Source organism: Bos grunniens, chromosome 15 (genome assembly GCF_055505025.1).
Source record: "Bos grunniens cultivar Pamir isolate PY7600 chromosome 15, Bosgru_T2T1.0, whole genome shotgun sequence".
In the NCBI taxonomy this organism is placed as follows: domain Eukaryota; kingdom Metazoa; phylum Chordata; class Mammalia; order Artiodactyla; family Bovidae; genus Bos; species Bos grunniens.
The window spans coordinates 17,539,383-17,556,286 of record NC_141179.1 but is presented as its reverse complement, the minus strand read 5'-3'; the positions used below and the strand labels follow the sequence as shown (position 1 = coordinate 17,556,286).

The following is a 16,904-nucleotide window of genomic DNA, read 5'->3' as shown; positions in this document are numbered from 1 at the left end:
ATCCCAGGGACGGGGGAGCCTGGTGGGCGGCCGTCTATGGGGTCGCACAGAGTCGAACACGACTGAAGCGACTTAGCAGCAGCAGCAGCACCATAAGGAAGTAATTTCTTTTCTACTCCCAAGTTTCCTTCCCTGCACTTACACAGCTCATAATCAATGCAAGCAGAATGGTTATAATACATTCACATCACACAAATAACATTACAGCAGAAACAATAGCTAATCATCATCATCTCCTGGTATCTTTTATTTCTGATCTGTTACCAAATCTTTTCCCTTTTCACTTCAGCACTGCAATAGCCTGTACCTAGTCTTCTTTTAGTCTCTCTTCCTACCTCCCACCAGAAGCTCTGGTCATATTAGTCCCTTTCAGGGATCCCCTTAGGCCTACACAACAGAATGGTGTAAAGGCTTCCATTATATAGGACAACCCATCTTTCCTGTCTTACCTCCCTCAACATTCTTCCACACATCTTTCTGTGGTATTCATCATTTCCGGGGCACCTTCATACATAGTCACCTCCCTCTCTCTTATCCTTGCAAGTCATCTTTTAGACTCCAGAGTCCCCACCCATACCCCTAACAAGACTCAGGAAGAAAGATGCACGCAGTCCAAGGAGGAGATGGGTACTAATCAGGGCCCGAGGGACACAAACCTGTTTGACCATGTCCATTTGGGAAGCTACTCCAAGTAAGCTGCACTCACAACGCTTACTACACCCCCTCAAAAGACAACGTAATTTTCACTGGACCGGAGAGGAGGCACCTCAGTAATTAAACACTCTTGGCAGAGACAGTTTTAGCTAGTTTCTGGGAGGCGAAAGGGATTCTGGGAGCGCCGTTCATCGCCCACAAGGCTCATGGGAAATGTAGTGCAGTTTTTCTCCAACATGGCGGCGCCCGGGTGAGTTGTGTGAGAATATCCGTCTCGGTTTTCTGTGTTAGAGTGGGAGAACTTGGCGAAGGAGAGAGCTCTCGTTTGCTGAGAACCGCTCCTGAGCCAAGGTGGAGATTTGTGGTACTTCTTATTGGTCGGAACGAAGGCTGCATATCTCCGCTTTCCCTTGTTGCCTTTTCCGGTGTCCTGTTTCTGCCGCATGAGCTTCGGACCTCACCAGGGAGAGGAGGGATTGTCCGTGGGCAGTAGGGTGTCTGTGCGTTGAGTGGTTCTGTTAGAGTTTGAGGTGCATGTGCTCCCGTGGTGCCTGTGTCAGTCTTTTTGGAGGGTTTGGAGACAAGCGATTGTAATCTGGGGAGTATTGGTCTGTGGTGTTAGCTTGAGTTTTTCTGATTCCTGCCAGTGCAGTGACGAGAGTGTTGCTGGTGGTCTGCTGCTGCTGCTGCTAAGTCGCTTCAGTCGTGTCCGACTCTGTGCGACCCCACAGACGGCAGCCCACCAGACTCCGCCGTCCCTGGGATTCTCCAGGCAAGAACACTGGAGTGGGTTGCCGTATCTTCCTATGCCCTTTTTTTGAGTAATCCCTGAGACTCTTGTGCTTTTCGTAGTGTGAGCCAATAGTTTTGGCTGATTTCATTTAGCAAATATTTACTGTGTACTTTCTGAATGCCAGACACTCAAATTCTGTGCCTTTAATTAGGCGACAGCCTTCTGGGTGAACGCAGCACACAACAAAGTAGTTATAATATGATGTGAAAATGCAGGGATATAGTTGCACATCATATATTAATGAAAACATTGAAGAGGGCCACCAAACTCAATTCTGAAGAAGAGGTTTAGAACGTAAGATGGCAAATTCAGTAAGTTTAGGCTTACTCAGTAAGAGTTTATCCATTGGCTACTATGTGCTAGGTCCTGCTCTAGGTGCTGGGTGTTACAGGGTGAATAATACAGACAAAAATCTCTACTATCATTTTATTGTTGTTCAGTTGCTCAGTGGTGTCTGATTTTGCGACACCGTGGACTGCAGCATTCCTGGCTACCATGCCCTTCACTTTTGTATAAGTTTTGCTCAAACTCTTATACATTGAATCGATGATGCCATCCAACCATCTCATCCTCTGTTGTCCCCTTCTCCTCTTGCCCTCAGTCTTTCCCAGCATCAGGCTCTTTTCCAACGAGTCATCTTTGTTATAGCTTTTCTTCCATTTTAGTAAGTTAAAGGAGGAAAACAGAATAAACACATTAAAGAGGGCATTAAAAAAGATAGAGTAGTTGTTCTTCAAAGAATTAAAGTGAAGTGATATGACAAGTGATGGGGTCAGCTTTTGCTAATCATTTTTTCCCCCTTTTAAAATTGATAATGCAATTTGAATAGCTACTAAATTGAAAAGTTGCAAAAGAGGAGCTTTCACTCCTTCTCATTCCTGTACCCAGTCTACCTATTTTCCCTTCCTTGAGTCAACCCATATTACTGATAATGTGTATGTCCTAGAAATTTGTATGTGTAATTTGTATATCTGTACTATATACTTTATAGCCAAGCCTCAAATTGTTTCCAATCTTTGCTATTAATTTAATTTATGTACAAGCACAGGAACATTTGTCTGTACTACTTGGTTCATTATAGGCTCTTATTCAAGGAGACCATAAGACATATATTATTATTTCCACTTAGGGCAGTATCCAATAGAATGTATTGGGGTTAAACTTTCTTACAGACCAGATGAGATTGCAAAATTCTTATTATCCTATGGGGAGTGTGCTTAGGCCAGACACAGCATGGCTAATATTCTCATAAAATAGTGACCTTGCTCTTGTCACATCCCATAACAGTCCCATAACATGGCAAGGCATGTGCACACCTTTGTGCAGTAGTGGAAATTCCTTGGCCAGGGAATTGGCCTTGTTAGAAAGGGGCCCCTCCAGGTCTCAGCAGCTGGTATCAGTCTTTTCCTTGTTAAGGGGACTCAGACCTGTCTTCACGTGTAGTACTATTGCCTGACTGAGGGAAGAAGGGAAAGGGGATACCAGAAATGTGATTATGAGGCTCCATCTGCTGGTGACTCTTAGTGTCAGACTTAAAACAATGTATTCAGATTCTTTTCTTTCTCATTTCTTCCACTTTGCAGTCTTTGCTCATGTAACATATTTAGAAAAAAACTCTTAGTAGATTCATCCCCATTCTTCATTGCTGACTGCAAAAATGGTGATCTTGGAATGGAATGGCAATAAGATAATTCTTTGAGGCCCCCTCAGCTTTTCTTGGTCTTTAAACCAGTCTCATCTGGCTCTTCTGGAAATTAACAGTAATTTAGTAATAGACATATGTAGTCATTTAAGAAAGTTATGATATTATGTCAGAGAGTAGCACAGCCAGACATTAGTTAAAACAGTGAAAACAGATTTTATTTAGGTAATTATGGACAGTAGGGGAAAGAGCTAAGCTCTGCTCCAATTTGTTTGTAAGTGCTTAGGGTGTGTGGGGGTGCTCAGTAGAGTGAAAGTGAAAGTGTTGGTCTCTCAGTCCTGTGTGATTCTTTGTGACCGCATGGGTGGTAGCCCCGCAGGCGCCTCTGTCCATGGGATTCTTTAGGCAAGAATACTGGAATGGGTTGCCATTTCTGTCTCCAGGGGATCTTCCTGATGTACCAGCTCAGTAGAGTTGGTCAGTGGAAATGCACTTAGGCCACCTGTTTGTTAGCTGGCAGTTATCAAAGTTAGGATTCCATCCTGTCACAAAGACGGTCATAGAGGCCCTGTGCTTCCTGATGATTACATTTCAAAGGGGAAATTCCCTGCCAGTTCAGTGGTTAGGACTCCATGCTTTCATTGCTAAGGGTATGGGTTTAATCCCTGGTCAGGGAAATAAGATCTCACAAGCCACATGGTGCAGCCAAAAAAAAAAAAAGCACACCATAACAAACCCAAAATACATTTCAAAAGAATAACACTCAGGTCCTTGAGAGAAAAACTTCTGAATTGTAAGAGATACTGATACATGTTCACAACTGTAAGCTGTTTTTAATAAGTGCCTTAAAAAAAAGGAAGGTCAGAGGCATTGTTATGAGTTGCTAGAACAAATAGCAAAATTTCCTGGCAGCATTTTAAGTTTTCTCAGTCAAACATTTAAAAAAAAATACTTATTTTTAATTGATTGATGATTGGCATACAATATTGGTTTGATTTCTGTCATGCGTCAACTTGAATTCACCTTAGGTGTACATATGTTGCCTCCTTCTTGAATCTCCCTCATGTCTCCCACCCATTTCCACCCCTCTAAGTTGTTACAGAGCCTCAGTTTGAGTTCCCTGAGTCATACAGCAAATTCCCATTGGTTATCTATTTACATATGTTAGTGTATATGCATTGATGCTGCTGCTGCTGCTGCTAAGTCACTTTAGTCGTGTCCGACTCTGTGCGACCCCATAGACGGCAGCCCACCAGGCTCCCCCGTCCCTGGGATTCTCCAGGCAAGAACACTGGAGTGGGTTGCCATTTCCTTCTCCAGTGCATGAAAGTGAAAAGTGAAAGTGAAGTCGCTTGTCGTGTCTGACTCTTAGTGACCCCATGGACTACAGCCTACCAGGCTCGTCCATCCATGGGATTTTCCAGGCAAGAGTACTGGAGTGGGTTCCCATTGCCTTCTCTGATGCATCCATGCTACTCTTTCCATTTATCTCACCCTCTTCCTCTTCTCCCCCACTCTTGTCCATAAATCTGTTCTCTATGTCTGCATCTCCATCGCTGCTCTGTGAACGAGTTTGTTAGTACCATCCTTCTAGATTCCATATATATGCATTAATACAATATTTGTTTTTTTTTTCTTTCTGATTTACTTTGTATAATAGGCTCTAGGTTCATCCACCTCATTAGAACTGACTCAAATGTGTTTCTTTTTATGGCTAAGTAGTATTCCATTGTATATATGTACTGCAGCTTCTTTATCCATTCATCTGTTGATATACCTCTAGGTTCAGGCATTCATTTTAATGAGAAGCTGGGATCATCCTAAGATATGGCTTTATGCTACTATAAACCGTGGTAGAGTTTGGTCACATTTTTTAGGGCAGGGTTTGGATGGAGTTATGTGCCACGAATAGGCACTCTTATTCCTATTTTATAGGTGAAGAAACCTAAGTACAGAAAAAACTTAGTAACTCACACAGGTTCATGATAGCTAATAAAGGGTAAAGCTGAGGTTTGAACTAGAACTTCGACCTCTAAACACTGTGTTATATTGTCTGAGGAGGCTGTGGGGAAACAAAAATATTTAATTTTTGTCATTAAAGAGCTCGTAGTCCAGTGGAAGGGGACAAACAGAACAAATAGTGCAGTGTTAAAAATGTATATTCAGCTATCTCCTTGTCTAATGATGACTCCAGAAACTTTCTTTCTAACCTTATTTCTTCTCCTTTGCCACTTTATATTTTCACCTGCCAGCTAGACATTGGAACTGTGTATCTCACCAGTAATTCAAATGTATGATATCCTAAATCTGACTTATCACTTCCCCTTACTGATCTGCTCTTCCTGACCGTCTTCTGACTTTGCAGTCAGAATTGGGAATGATATTACTGTAGCCTCTCTGTCACTCACTCTGTCCTGTTAGTAAAGTCAAAGTGAAAGTAATAGGAACTCAGTCCAATCTCACTCTTTGTGACTCCGTGGACTGTAGCCCACCAGGCTCCTCTGTCCGTGGAATTCTCCAGACAAGAATACTGAAATGGGTAGACATTCCCTTCTCCAGGGGATCTTCCTGACCCAGGGATTGAACCCAGGTCTCCTGCAAGATTCTTTACTGTCTGAGCCACCAGTCCGATTCTTCTCTTCCTCATGTCTGAGTAGTCATCACAGCCTATTGAGTAGTCATCACAGCCTAAAAAAAACTTATCTTTTGCCCTCTCTCCCTGTTTGCCTTTTCCTTCTTTCTACAGCCTTCACCCTGGATGAGACACAGCATTTCTACTTCTTAAACTGGATTATTGCAAGTCCTCTTGCCTCTCATTTCCCTATTGTGCTGTCCAGCTCGCCTATTTTACTGGCCTTACCTCCTGTCTCATGTGCTACATGTATTATTTAAGCTGGATTACTGCCGTTTTTTCAGTAGTCTCAACATTTTTATTCTGTATATAAAAACTAATAGAGTTTTGACTCTTTAAGAGCCACTTTGAAATTATTTTATTTAAGTTCATGTTTATTTTGTTTGCTAGCTTTGAAGGCTTTCAAGTGGGTGAAGAGTGGAATTGGTGGGTCAGCCAGCATTCTCTCTTCTAAAAAATTATGTCGCTACTCAGTGTCTTTGCCAGACACATCCATTTCTGTTTTTAGCTTCTGTTCTTTATTGCCTCTCTGGATCCCTTCCCTTCCGTATGACTGTGTAATCTTCTTGTCCTGTGATACTCATCTCAAGTCCCCTTCTGTTTTGAAGTTCTCCCAAACTTTTCCAGTTAACATCAATCTTATCTTTTTTGTTTCTATATCACTCTTAAAGAACATTAACACTTAATTACCTAAAGATATGTCATATTCTTTCATTGTTTAATGTTTGTCTGTTTTCCTCAACTAACTTATAAACCTGTGTTGAAAGCATAAACCATGTATTGAATTTGTATGCTGTAGAGTGCTGAGTCCTTAAGTAGGCATGTGTGTGTTCACTCATCATTCGTTTATCCCTTTAACAAACTTTTATTGAGCACCTGCTGTGTGTTGGCATTCCTGTTCTCCTGGAGTTTACATCCTGATGGAGGAATTAAGCCAACAAATTAAACATCACAAATTTTGTTAAATTCTGTATTTATTTTGCTATAAAACAGGCTTCTGTAATAAAGCATGATGCAGGGCGCTGATTTGGATAGTGTGAAGACCTTTTGGGGAAAGCACTCAGGAACTACTTACTGATTGACATATCTTTAAAAAGTGAAAACATAATTCTATGGTTTCTTATACCTGTTATTTTGACAGTTATAGATACCAAATATTTAACATACAGAGTTTATAAAAACAATAAAATAAACACCTAAACCACCACCTAGCTTAAATACTTTTAATACTTCTGTGTGTCCCTTTCATATTGTAGTTCTCTCTTCTCCCCTGAAATAACTTCTCTCCTGTACTTTGTATTTATTATTTCCTTGCTTTTATGCTATATATGTATTTCTGAACAACATATGGCTTACTTTTGAATTTTGAACTTTATATAATGGAATCATACTGTATATTCTACTGTGAATTTTTTGTTTTGCTTCTTTTTTTTTTCCTTTCCTAATATTGATGAAGGTAAAAGAGGAGAGTGAAAAAGCTGGCTTAAAACTCAACATTCAAAAAACTAAGATCATGGCATCCAGTCCCTTCACTTCATGGCAAATAGATGGGAAAAAAGTGGAAACAGTGGCAGCTTTTATTTTCTTGGGCTCCAAAATCACTGCACATGGTGACTGTAGCCATGAAATTGGAAGACACTTGCTCCTTGGAAGGAAAGCTATAACAAACCTAGACAGCATATTCAAAAGCAGAGACATCACTTTGCTGACAAAGGTCCATAAAGTCAAAGCTATGGTTTTTCCAGTAGTCATGTATGGATGTGAGAGTTGGAACACAAAGAAGGCTGAGTGCCAAAGAATTGATGCTTTTGGATTGTGATGCTGGAAAACACTGTTTAGAGTCCTTTGGACAGCAAGGAGTTCAAACCAGTCAATCCTAAAGGAAATCAGCCCTGACTATTGAAAGAACTGATGCTGAAGCTGAAGCTCCAGTACTTTGGCCACCTGATGGAAAGAGCTGACTCATTGGAAAAGAACCTGATGCTGGGAAAGATTGAGGGCAGGAAGAGAAGGGGGCAGCAGAGGATGAGACGGTTGGATGGCATTACTGACTCAGTGGACATGAGTTTGAGCAAACGCCAGGAGAAAGTAAAGGACAGGGAAGCCTGGTGTGCTGCAGTCCATGAAGCTGCAAAGAGTAGGATACGACTTAGTGACTGAACAACAATAACAAGAACATGTGAGATTTGTCTGGCGCATTTTACTTATGACTTCATAAATAAAGAGATTGGATATGGGAAAACAGCCCACTTAATAGCACTAAAGCACTGACTGTTTTGTAGAACCTACCAGGGATGCTGTTAGATGTTTTTGCTTCTTTGTTACCTTCTTAAATATTCCTTTGTTGTCCATGCATCTGTTTGTTCTCACTTCTCTTGGTTGGTGAAAAGTATAGTAGGTGTTTAAAAATTGTCACATAGAAACATTTATAAAGTATAAAATACATGAACAGTATTATAACTATCCCTTTCTGATTCCTAAGATTGACATTTTGTCCTTTCTTTTTTTCCCCAGGATTGTCATGGATAGCAACCACCAAAGTAATTACAAACTCAGTAAAACTGAGAAGAAACTCTTAAGGAAACAAATTAAAGCCAGGCATACTTTGCTGAGACATGAAGGCATTGAGACAGTATCTTATGCTACTCAGGTAACCTAGAACTATTATTATAATTTGAATTTAAATGTATTGTCATGTTATTGTGTTCTAAGTAGCATTGTTAATAATTGCTCAGAGAAGAAGTTCCATCATGTGTTACAATCTCTGTTAAATGTGTGTGTATATATATATATATATATATATATATATGATAGGAGCTTCTAACTTTCTGTTTTGGGACATAGCCTAGTATAGTTTGAATTTCCATTGATTGTGTTGTTTGAACTAGAGGAAACTGCAATTCTGCATTAATAACAATAACACCATATATCTATTTACAGTTTATAAAGCATACTTATATTCATTATTATATTTAATTTCCTAGAAGTCATTATGAGATAGGTGAGAAAACTAAGGTTCTGAGGTTGTGATATGTCCATTGATATAAGGTGCTGAGTTGAAATCTAAAGGTAGATCTTTTGTACCCTAATGCAGTCTTCTTTCTTCTATTCCTAACTTCATCTCCATTATAAAGTATTTTGATTATATGCTGTGAAACATTTTTTATTTATCAGATTTTATTTATAAAACCTTTTTATTATCTGATGGGCAATGATTAAATGATATATATGTATGCATGTATATACACACACACACACACACACACACACACACACAACTCTTCCTGGGCTATGAATGAGGAGACGTTAGCTTAACTCTTAGCTTCTCCACTTATTTGTACATGAGCAGTACCCTTTGACCTCAGCTTTCTTCATTTGTAAGGACATACTATTACATACCTTTTTATTACATTGGGTTGTTAGATTCTAAAGAGAACATGTGTATGATTGTACTTCCTAGTCATTGAAATACCATATGAGTATAAAGTATTCTTATGCTATTCGTTCTGATTGTAAAGATATAGGATAAGGATAGTAAGGGAACTTACTACTGAGGGCCAAAGACATACAGTTTAGAAGGTGAAGCTGAGATCAAAACTTAGATCTCTTGATTCTCAGACTAGTACTCTTCTGTCACTCTTGTTCTGTCTTCTGTGCTGCATCGCAGTTTAGGAATGAGTGGAGCTTTAGTATTAGCCCTGCTTAGATTTCCTTACATATTAGTAGCTTCAGGCTCACCCACCCATGGTGTCCTTGCACAGTGTGCCTCACGCCCAGGTTCCTGTACTGTTCCCTCATGGTCACGGGCCTCCAGGTACTCCTGCTCCCGCTGCCTGTGCTGACAATGCTGGGTGGCTCGTGGGCTCCACAACCGATGAAATACAGTTTAATGTAATTAGGTAAGCTGCTTGTGGTGTGAGATGCGTTCCTGTGGCCTGGTTCTGCAGTGGAGAGCAGGAGCGCCAAGATGGGGCTGATAAGAAATGTGCTTTGCAGATGCAAAATCCTTATCAAACACTAAGCACTGAAGAAACAGTTGTAAGACATCATCTAAAAACCAGCCTAGTGGAGGACTTTTCCTTTCCTGAAGAAGACCTTCGATAAAAGCATGCACACACACACAAATTAATAACTTCAGATAATTTAAACCAAATCCCACAAAAAAGGATGGAGTAGATAATAGATTAGAATTAATATATATGCACACACTTACTGCCAAGAGCCACTGTGGCTGTGAGGCTTTCAGAAGATTAATGACATACTCTATTTTCATCAATTCTCAAGCATAACTGGCTTTTTTTCCCCTTACAGGGGTTGTGTAGAAAAGTAGTAAGAAAAGAAATGGGTTTCTTTGCTGCCTCTGAAACTTGTTTCTGGTTGAGATGAACTTCTCTTTTAGATCTTTAAAAGTTTTAACCTCATCTTCATGGCTCCCAAAGTGTCATTTTATTTGGACTTGATTATTTTTTTCTCCTCAGTACTTTTTAAGGAAGAGAAAACATTTGTAGAAGGACTTCCAATTATATGTTATATATCTAGAGGAGAACAAATGCTTTTTTTACTATATGTCATAAATATAGATATCTTTGTGGACTTCCCAGTGGTAATAGTGGTAAAGAACCCGCCTGCCCGTACAGGAGTCTTAAGAGACGTAGGTTTGATCCCTGGGTCAGAAGATCCCTTGGAGGAGGCATGGCAATCCACTCCAGTGATCTTGCCTAGAGAACCTGTGGACAGAGGAGCCTGGCAGGCTTCAGTCCTTAGGGTTGCACAGAGTCACACACGACTAAAGCAACTTAGCACGGATGCACGTAGGTATCTTTGTACAATGTTACAGAGATTGTTAGGTTTTTCTAGAGCCATGGTCCTCAACCTATCAGGACTGAGATAACTTTAAAAAAATCTGAATTCTTTTCTTCATATTACTGGAAAAATTGCTTGACTGAACAACTGTTTATTAAAGTAAGCGTTAATTGTATAGCCCACATGTAATAGTAAGTAAGTTCCTCCCTTCCTTCCCGCATTGCACTTGTTTTTGTATGGTTTGACTTTAGCATTGCCCACAAATCACTTGGACAGCATTTCTGAGTACTGCTACTCCTCAGGTCACCTCTCACTGTCTTCCCCAATTCCTAGGTAGGGCTATGGATCCTTGTCAGTTACAAAACTTGTATGTCCTTAGATTTGGGAATACTGGAAATATTTTTGTATTATGGCTACATATGACCAAAGCTATTCTGGTACTTTAATTTATAATCTCACTTAATGAGTCCAGGATAAACCATCTGAGACTAAATTTTATACCATATTTTATAGTATTGTATTAGTATGTTTATTGTGTGTATGTGTGTGTATACTTACATGTTCTTTTGTCATTAAGTCCTGTTCAGCTCTTTTGAAACCCCATGGATGGTAGTCTGCCAGGCTCCTCTGTCCATGGGATTTCCCAGGCAAGAATACTGGAGTGGGTTGACGTTTCCTTCTCCAGGGCACCTTCCCCACCCAGGGATCAAACCTGTTTCTCCTGCACTGTGGGTGGATTCTTTACCACTGAGCCACCGTACATATAAACTATTGGCTGCCCCATAACAGAGCAGAGTTTTACTTATTATCCAATTTTATAATAATTTCTTTTATATTCTTTTAAAACAAGGTTCTAGATATGAACCTTCTCATTTTATACATATGAAACTGATACATTATGTTCTAAACTCCAGCTTCATATAAATCAAGTGTTGGCAGACTACTGTCTTCAGGTCAAATCTGACTTGTTAGCTAAGAAAGAGTTTTACATTTTAAGGGTTGTTAAAAAATTACAACTAAATAGAGACTTAGTAGATGCTGAAGAGATCAAGAAGAGATGGAAAGAATACACAGAAGAATTGTACAAAAAAGATCTTGATGAACTGGATAAGTATGATAGTGTGATCAGTTACCCAGAGCCCAGGGCCAGATATTCTGGAGTGTGAAGTCAAGTGGGCCTTACTTAGGAAGCACTGCTATTAAGAAAGCTAGTGGATGCAATGGAATTCTAGTAGCTGTTCACAACCCCAAAGGATGATGCTGTCAAAGTGCTGCACTCAATATATCAGCACATCTAGAAGACCCAGCAGTGGCTACAGGACTGGAAAAGGTCAATCCTCATTCCAGTCCCCAAGAAGGGTAGTACTAAAGAATGTTCAAACCATCAGACAGTTGCACTCATCTCCCATGCTAGTAAGGTTATGCTTAAAATCTTGCACACTGGGCTTCAGCAATACACGAACCAAGAACTTCCAGACGACCTACCTGGGTTTAGAAAGGGCATAGTAACCAGAGATCAAATTGCCAACACTCGCCTGATAATAGAGAAAGCAAGGGAATTCCAGAAAAACATCTATCTCTGTTTCATCAACTATACTAAAGCCTTTGACTGTGTGGATCATAACAAATTGTGGAAAGCTCTCAAAGAGATGGGAATACCAGACACATTTAACCTGTCTCCTGAGAAACCTTTCTGTGGGTCATGAAGCAACAGTTAGAACCCTGTACAGAACAACTGATTGGTTCAGAATTAAGAAAGTATGACAGGGCTGTCTGCTGTCACCCTGTTTATTTAACCTGTACGCTGAGCACATTATGAGGAATGCCAGGCTGGATGAGTTATAAGCTAGAATCAAGATAGGCGGGAGAAGCATCAACAATCTCAGTTACGTGGATGATACCACTCTAGTGGCAAAAAGTGAAGAGGCACTAAAGAACCTCTTGATCAACCTCTTGATAAGGGTGAAGGAGGAGAGTGAAATAGCTAGCTTAAAACTAAATATTAATAATAAGATCACGGCATCCTGCCCTATTACTGCATGGAAAATAGAAGGGGAAAAGGTGGAAGTAGTGACAGATTTCCTTCTCTTGGGCTCTAAAATCACTGCAGATGGTAACTGCAGCCAAGAAATCAGAAGATGATTGCTTCTTGGCTGGAAAACTATGACAAACCTAGACAGTATATTGAAATGCAGACACATTACTCTGCTGACAAAAGGTTTGTAATAGTCAAGGCTGTGGTCTCCCCAGTGGTCATGCACAGTTGTGAGAGGTGGACTGTAAAGAAGGCAGAACATCAAAGAATTGATGCCTGCAAACTATGGTGCTAGAGAAGACTCCTGAAAGTCCCTTGGACGGCAAGGAGATCAAACCAGTTAATCTTAAGGGAAATCAACCCTGAATACACTTTGGAAGAACTGATGCTGAAGCTGAAGCTCCAGTATTTTGGTCAACTGGTGCAAACAGCCGACTCATTAGAAAAGTCCCTGATGCTGGGAAAAGATTGAGGGCAGAAGAAGAGGGTGTCAGAGAATGAGATGGCTGGATGTCATCACTGATGCAATGGACATGAACTTGGGCAAACTTCAGGAGATGATGAGGGACAGGGAGACCTGGCATGCTGCAGTCCCTGGGGTTGCAAAGAATTGGACACAACTGGATGACTGAACAACAAAAAATAATTAATGGAACTATGTGACAGAGCCATGTATGATCTGTGAAACCTAGAATATTTACTCTCTGGCATTTTTCAGAAAAGCTTTGCCAGTGTCTGGTGTAAATGATGAAACTGATGCGGGTAGGCCATTAGTTGTTTACTTTTGTTATGCTTCAGAATTTCAAGATCTTAACATGGTGAAGAATGTTTTTAAGTATAGAGACTATGAGGCTACAAGCATCAGGATAAAAATAGGAGACCTCTTCCCCACCAAATTCCTTGAGTAAAGTTGAACAGGATTGCAAATGACAAGGAAGTAAGCATGATATTTTCAAAGAAAAAAAATTTAATTGCAAAATGACTGGATAATCCAGATACAGGAAACTTTTCCTATTTCGTATTCAATAGAACTCGTAGTTGTTTTTTTCTTTGAGCCAGTACCTTTACCTTTAGTTTTTAGTAAACATTGTATAATGGTTATATCCAAAAGTATAGATTCTGGAAACTGAAAGAAGTAAATTTGAAATTCAGCCCCAAACAATTACTACCTTACCCTCATTTTCTGATTTTTAGTTTCTTTCCATATGAAGTGGGGCTAATATTACCCACTTTGTAGGATTATTGTGAGGGCTTCTCGGGTTGTGCTAGTGATGAATCTACCTGCCAATGAAGGAGTTGCAGGGATGCAGGTTCAGTCCCTTAATTGGGAAGATCCCCTGAAGTAGGAAATGGCAAATTGCTCCAGTATTCTTGCCTGGAAAACTCCATGGACAGAAGAGCTTGGTGGGCTACAGTCTGTGGGGCCACAAAGAGTCAGATGTGACTGAGCACATACAAGATTGTTGTGAAGATTGTTTTAATGAAGATTGAGTATAAAAATATATAGCACAATGTCTAGCCAAAAAGCAAGATTTATGTAAATCCTCGTTTCTTCTCCTCTCTACCTCTTCTTTCTGTTTCATTATGTTAAATTTATGAACAGTGAAAGTTATCTTTTAATTTGTGTTTATGGTCACTAAAAGGCTATTTAAAAATCAGTATCATTTACAATATTTTATTTTAAAATGTTATTTAAAAATAACAGGTTGATATCAACTGCTCATTACTTTCTTTTTTTGTCTTTTTAGAGTCTGATTGTTGCCAATGGTGGTTTGGGTAATCAAGTGAGTAGGAACCAACTGCTTCCAGTTTTAGAGAAATGTGGATTGGTGGATGCTCTCTTAATGCCACCTAATAAACCCTACTCATGTGTAAGATACAAAACTGTAGAAGAATCCAAGAAAGCCTATGATACTCTCAATGGTAAAGAAATAGTAGATGATTTAGGACAAAAGATCATCCTGTACTTGAATTTTGTGGAAAAAGGTATATCAGACAGGTATCTTTTTAAAAATGTTTTTGCTTTTGTGTGAGTTTTCTTTCATATCTAAGTCAAAAGTTTTAGTTATTGTGAAACAAAATAGGACATCCCATTTTGGGGTTAAGCAAACCCCCCCTTTTTTTTAACATTCTTTAAACTCCTAGTATTGTATAGGTATGGGACTAGTAGTTGAAGGGAGATGATTGAGATACAGTTAATTATTTCTGAGGAGCTGGTCCCACCAAGCTAACAATATCTTTATTATATATGTTATTTATTTTGGAACCCTGCTGTCTAATTGTGTTTTTCAGTATTTATTGTTAAGGGTTCAGATTTATTTTACAATGTCTACCTAGAAGCTTTCAATTAATCACTTAGGAATTAATTGTGATCCAAATGATTGTGTGCCAAGGCTCACGATTATGGAGGAACAGCTTTAGCCACCAAAGATGCATGAAGCTTTATAGTGGTGATAGTCAGTTGAACTTTCTGTGTTGGTAGAAATATGTTTATATTTTATATCTGTGTTGTCCAGCATGATTCTGTGGATTTTAAAATTTGATTTTATTTAAATAAATTCAATTAACTAATTTAAATAAAAGTTTGACAGACTGCTTTACAAAATTGCTGTAGGGGTTATTCCATCTTTTCACCACTGACCCATGGAAATGAGATATATTGAGATGAACTTTGATGTTTAAACATCTCATCTCCTGCTATTATATTCATTTGCTACCTGTTTAGGCAGTTAAACAGTTTTGTCTAGATAAGCTGTGGGTAAGTAAGTGAGTATATGTCAAAATGATGTTTTTTAAAATAAGACTCAAAGGAAACTTTAAATAACTCCATTGAAGATATGTTTTATAAGTTATAATTCTCAGTTTCTATATGTACTTAATTTTAAATCTGACTTAAGCTTTCAGATTTTGCAAAGCAGATTGTTTTCATATTTTGTTTTTGTGGTCAGTTTTTAAAAATTATATGGTTTAAGAATAAATCTTAATCAGAGAATATTATCATTGGGTTTTCCTCCAGCATGTTGAACAGTGTAAGAAATTGCATGAAATGAATTTTGGAATGGTTTTTATTTGAAATCCTATATTAGATCCAGAGACTTTCTTTTTTTTTAATTGAAGTATAGTTGACTTACAATGTTGTATTAGTTTCTGGTATATAGCGAGGTGATTCAGTTATATATATATGTGATATATTTTACACTATGGTTTATATGGGATATTGAATATAGTTTCCTGTGCTACACAGTAGGACCTTGTTGTGTGTCCATTTTATATGCAGTAGCTTGCATCTGCTAACCCCAAACTCACAAACCATGCCTCTCCTACTTCCCTGCCCTTGGCAAGCAACCAAAAATCTGCTCCCTATATCTGTAAATCTGTTTCTGTTTTGTAAATAAGATCATATGTGTCATATTTTAGATTCCACATATAAGTGATATCATATGGTATTTGTCTCTCTCTTTCTCACTTACCTTAGTATGATAATCTCTGTTTCGATCCATGTTGCTACAGGTGGCATTCTTTCATTTTTTTATGGCTGAGTAGTATTCCATTATATATATATGTGTGTGTGTGTGTGTGTACACATACATCTTCTTTATCCATTCATCTGTCCATGGGCATTTATGTTTCTTCCATGTCTTGGCTGTTGTAAATAATGCTACTGGGAACATTGGTGTGTGTGTATCTTTTTGAATTATAGCTTTGTCCAGATGTATGCCCAGGAGTGGAATTGCTGGGTCATATAGCAACTCTAGATTTTTGAGAAACCACCATACTGTTATTTCACATTTTTCTATTACTTGACCATAGAAGTAAAAATGAATATTTAAATTTTATATTAAGTATTTAGAATCTGGTTTGTTTATGGAGGGGCATACTGTAGATATGAGAAAACTTTCTTAGATTTAAAAAGTGGCCTGATCGTGTTCAAACAAAATACTTAAGTAAATACTGTTGTATTTGCTATTGGTAATTGCAGTGGATAAAATGTACCATGATTTTTATCTCAGCCTTAATTTTTGTATTTTTAATATGTTGTGTGCTGGGCTCCCTTTGGCAGCACACATACTGACGTGTTATATGCCTTTCAACATTATGATTTCTAAAAATGAGGCTTAGAATGTTGACTAAAAAAACCAGTCACAACCTAGAAATTGACAGTTATGTTTTATTTGGTGGGAATGTTTAGGACTTCAAGCCCAGGAGACAGCATCTCAAGTAGTCCTGAGAAACTGCTTTGAGGCAGTGGGGGAAGCAGTCAAGTTATGTAGGAGTTTGCAATACAGTGGGGCAGGTAGTCTCAATGTCAAAGATTACTGTTAATTAGGGAAAATCATATATCTTT

The 16,904-nt window shown here is 38.9% G+C and overlaps 1 protein-coding gene across 12 annotated transcripts in view; it reads left to right on the top strand.

Moving 5' to 3' along the window:
* The first annotated feature begins 774 nt into the window (after positions 1-774).
* Positions 775-16,904, top strand: part of ALKBH8 (alkB homolog 8, tRNA methyltransferase) — a 124,569-nt gene continuing 108,439 nt past the window's right edge. For 6 of the 12 annotated variants that reach the window (XR_015141797.1, XR_015141798.1, XR_015141796.1 and 3 more), the window contains exons 1-3: positions 775-904; positions 8,236-8,371; positions 14,308-14,545. Coding sequence is in view for 4 of the 12 variants with exons in the window: in XM_086339013.1 (XP_086195139.1) it covers positions 861-904; positions 8,236-8,371; positions 14,308-14,545 (418 nt within the window). In the remaining 8 variants the exon portion in view is untranslated. The remainder of the gene's footprint in view (positions 905-8,235; positions 8,372-14,307; positions 14,546-16,904) is intronic. The other 6 variants (XM_086339012.1, XM_086339015.1, XM_086339016.1 and 3 more) reach the window with 6 other exon arrangements.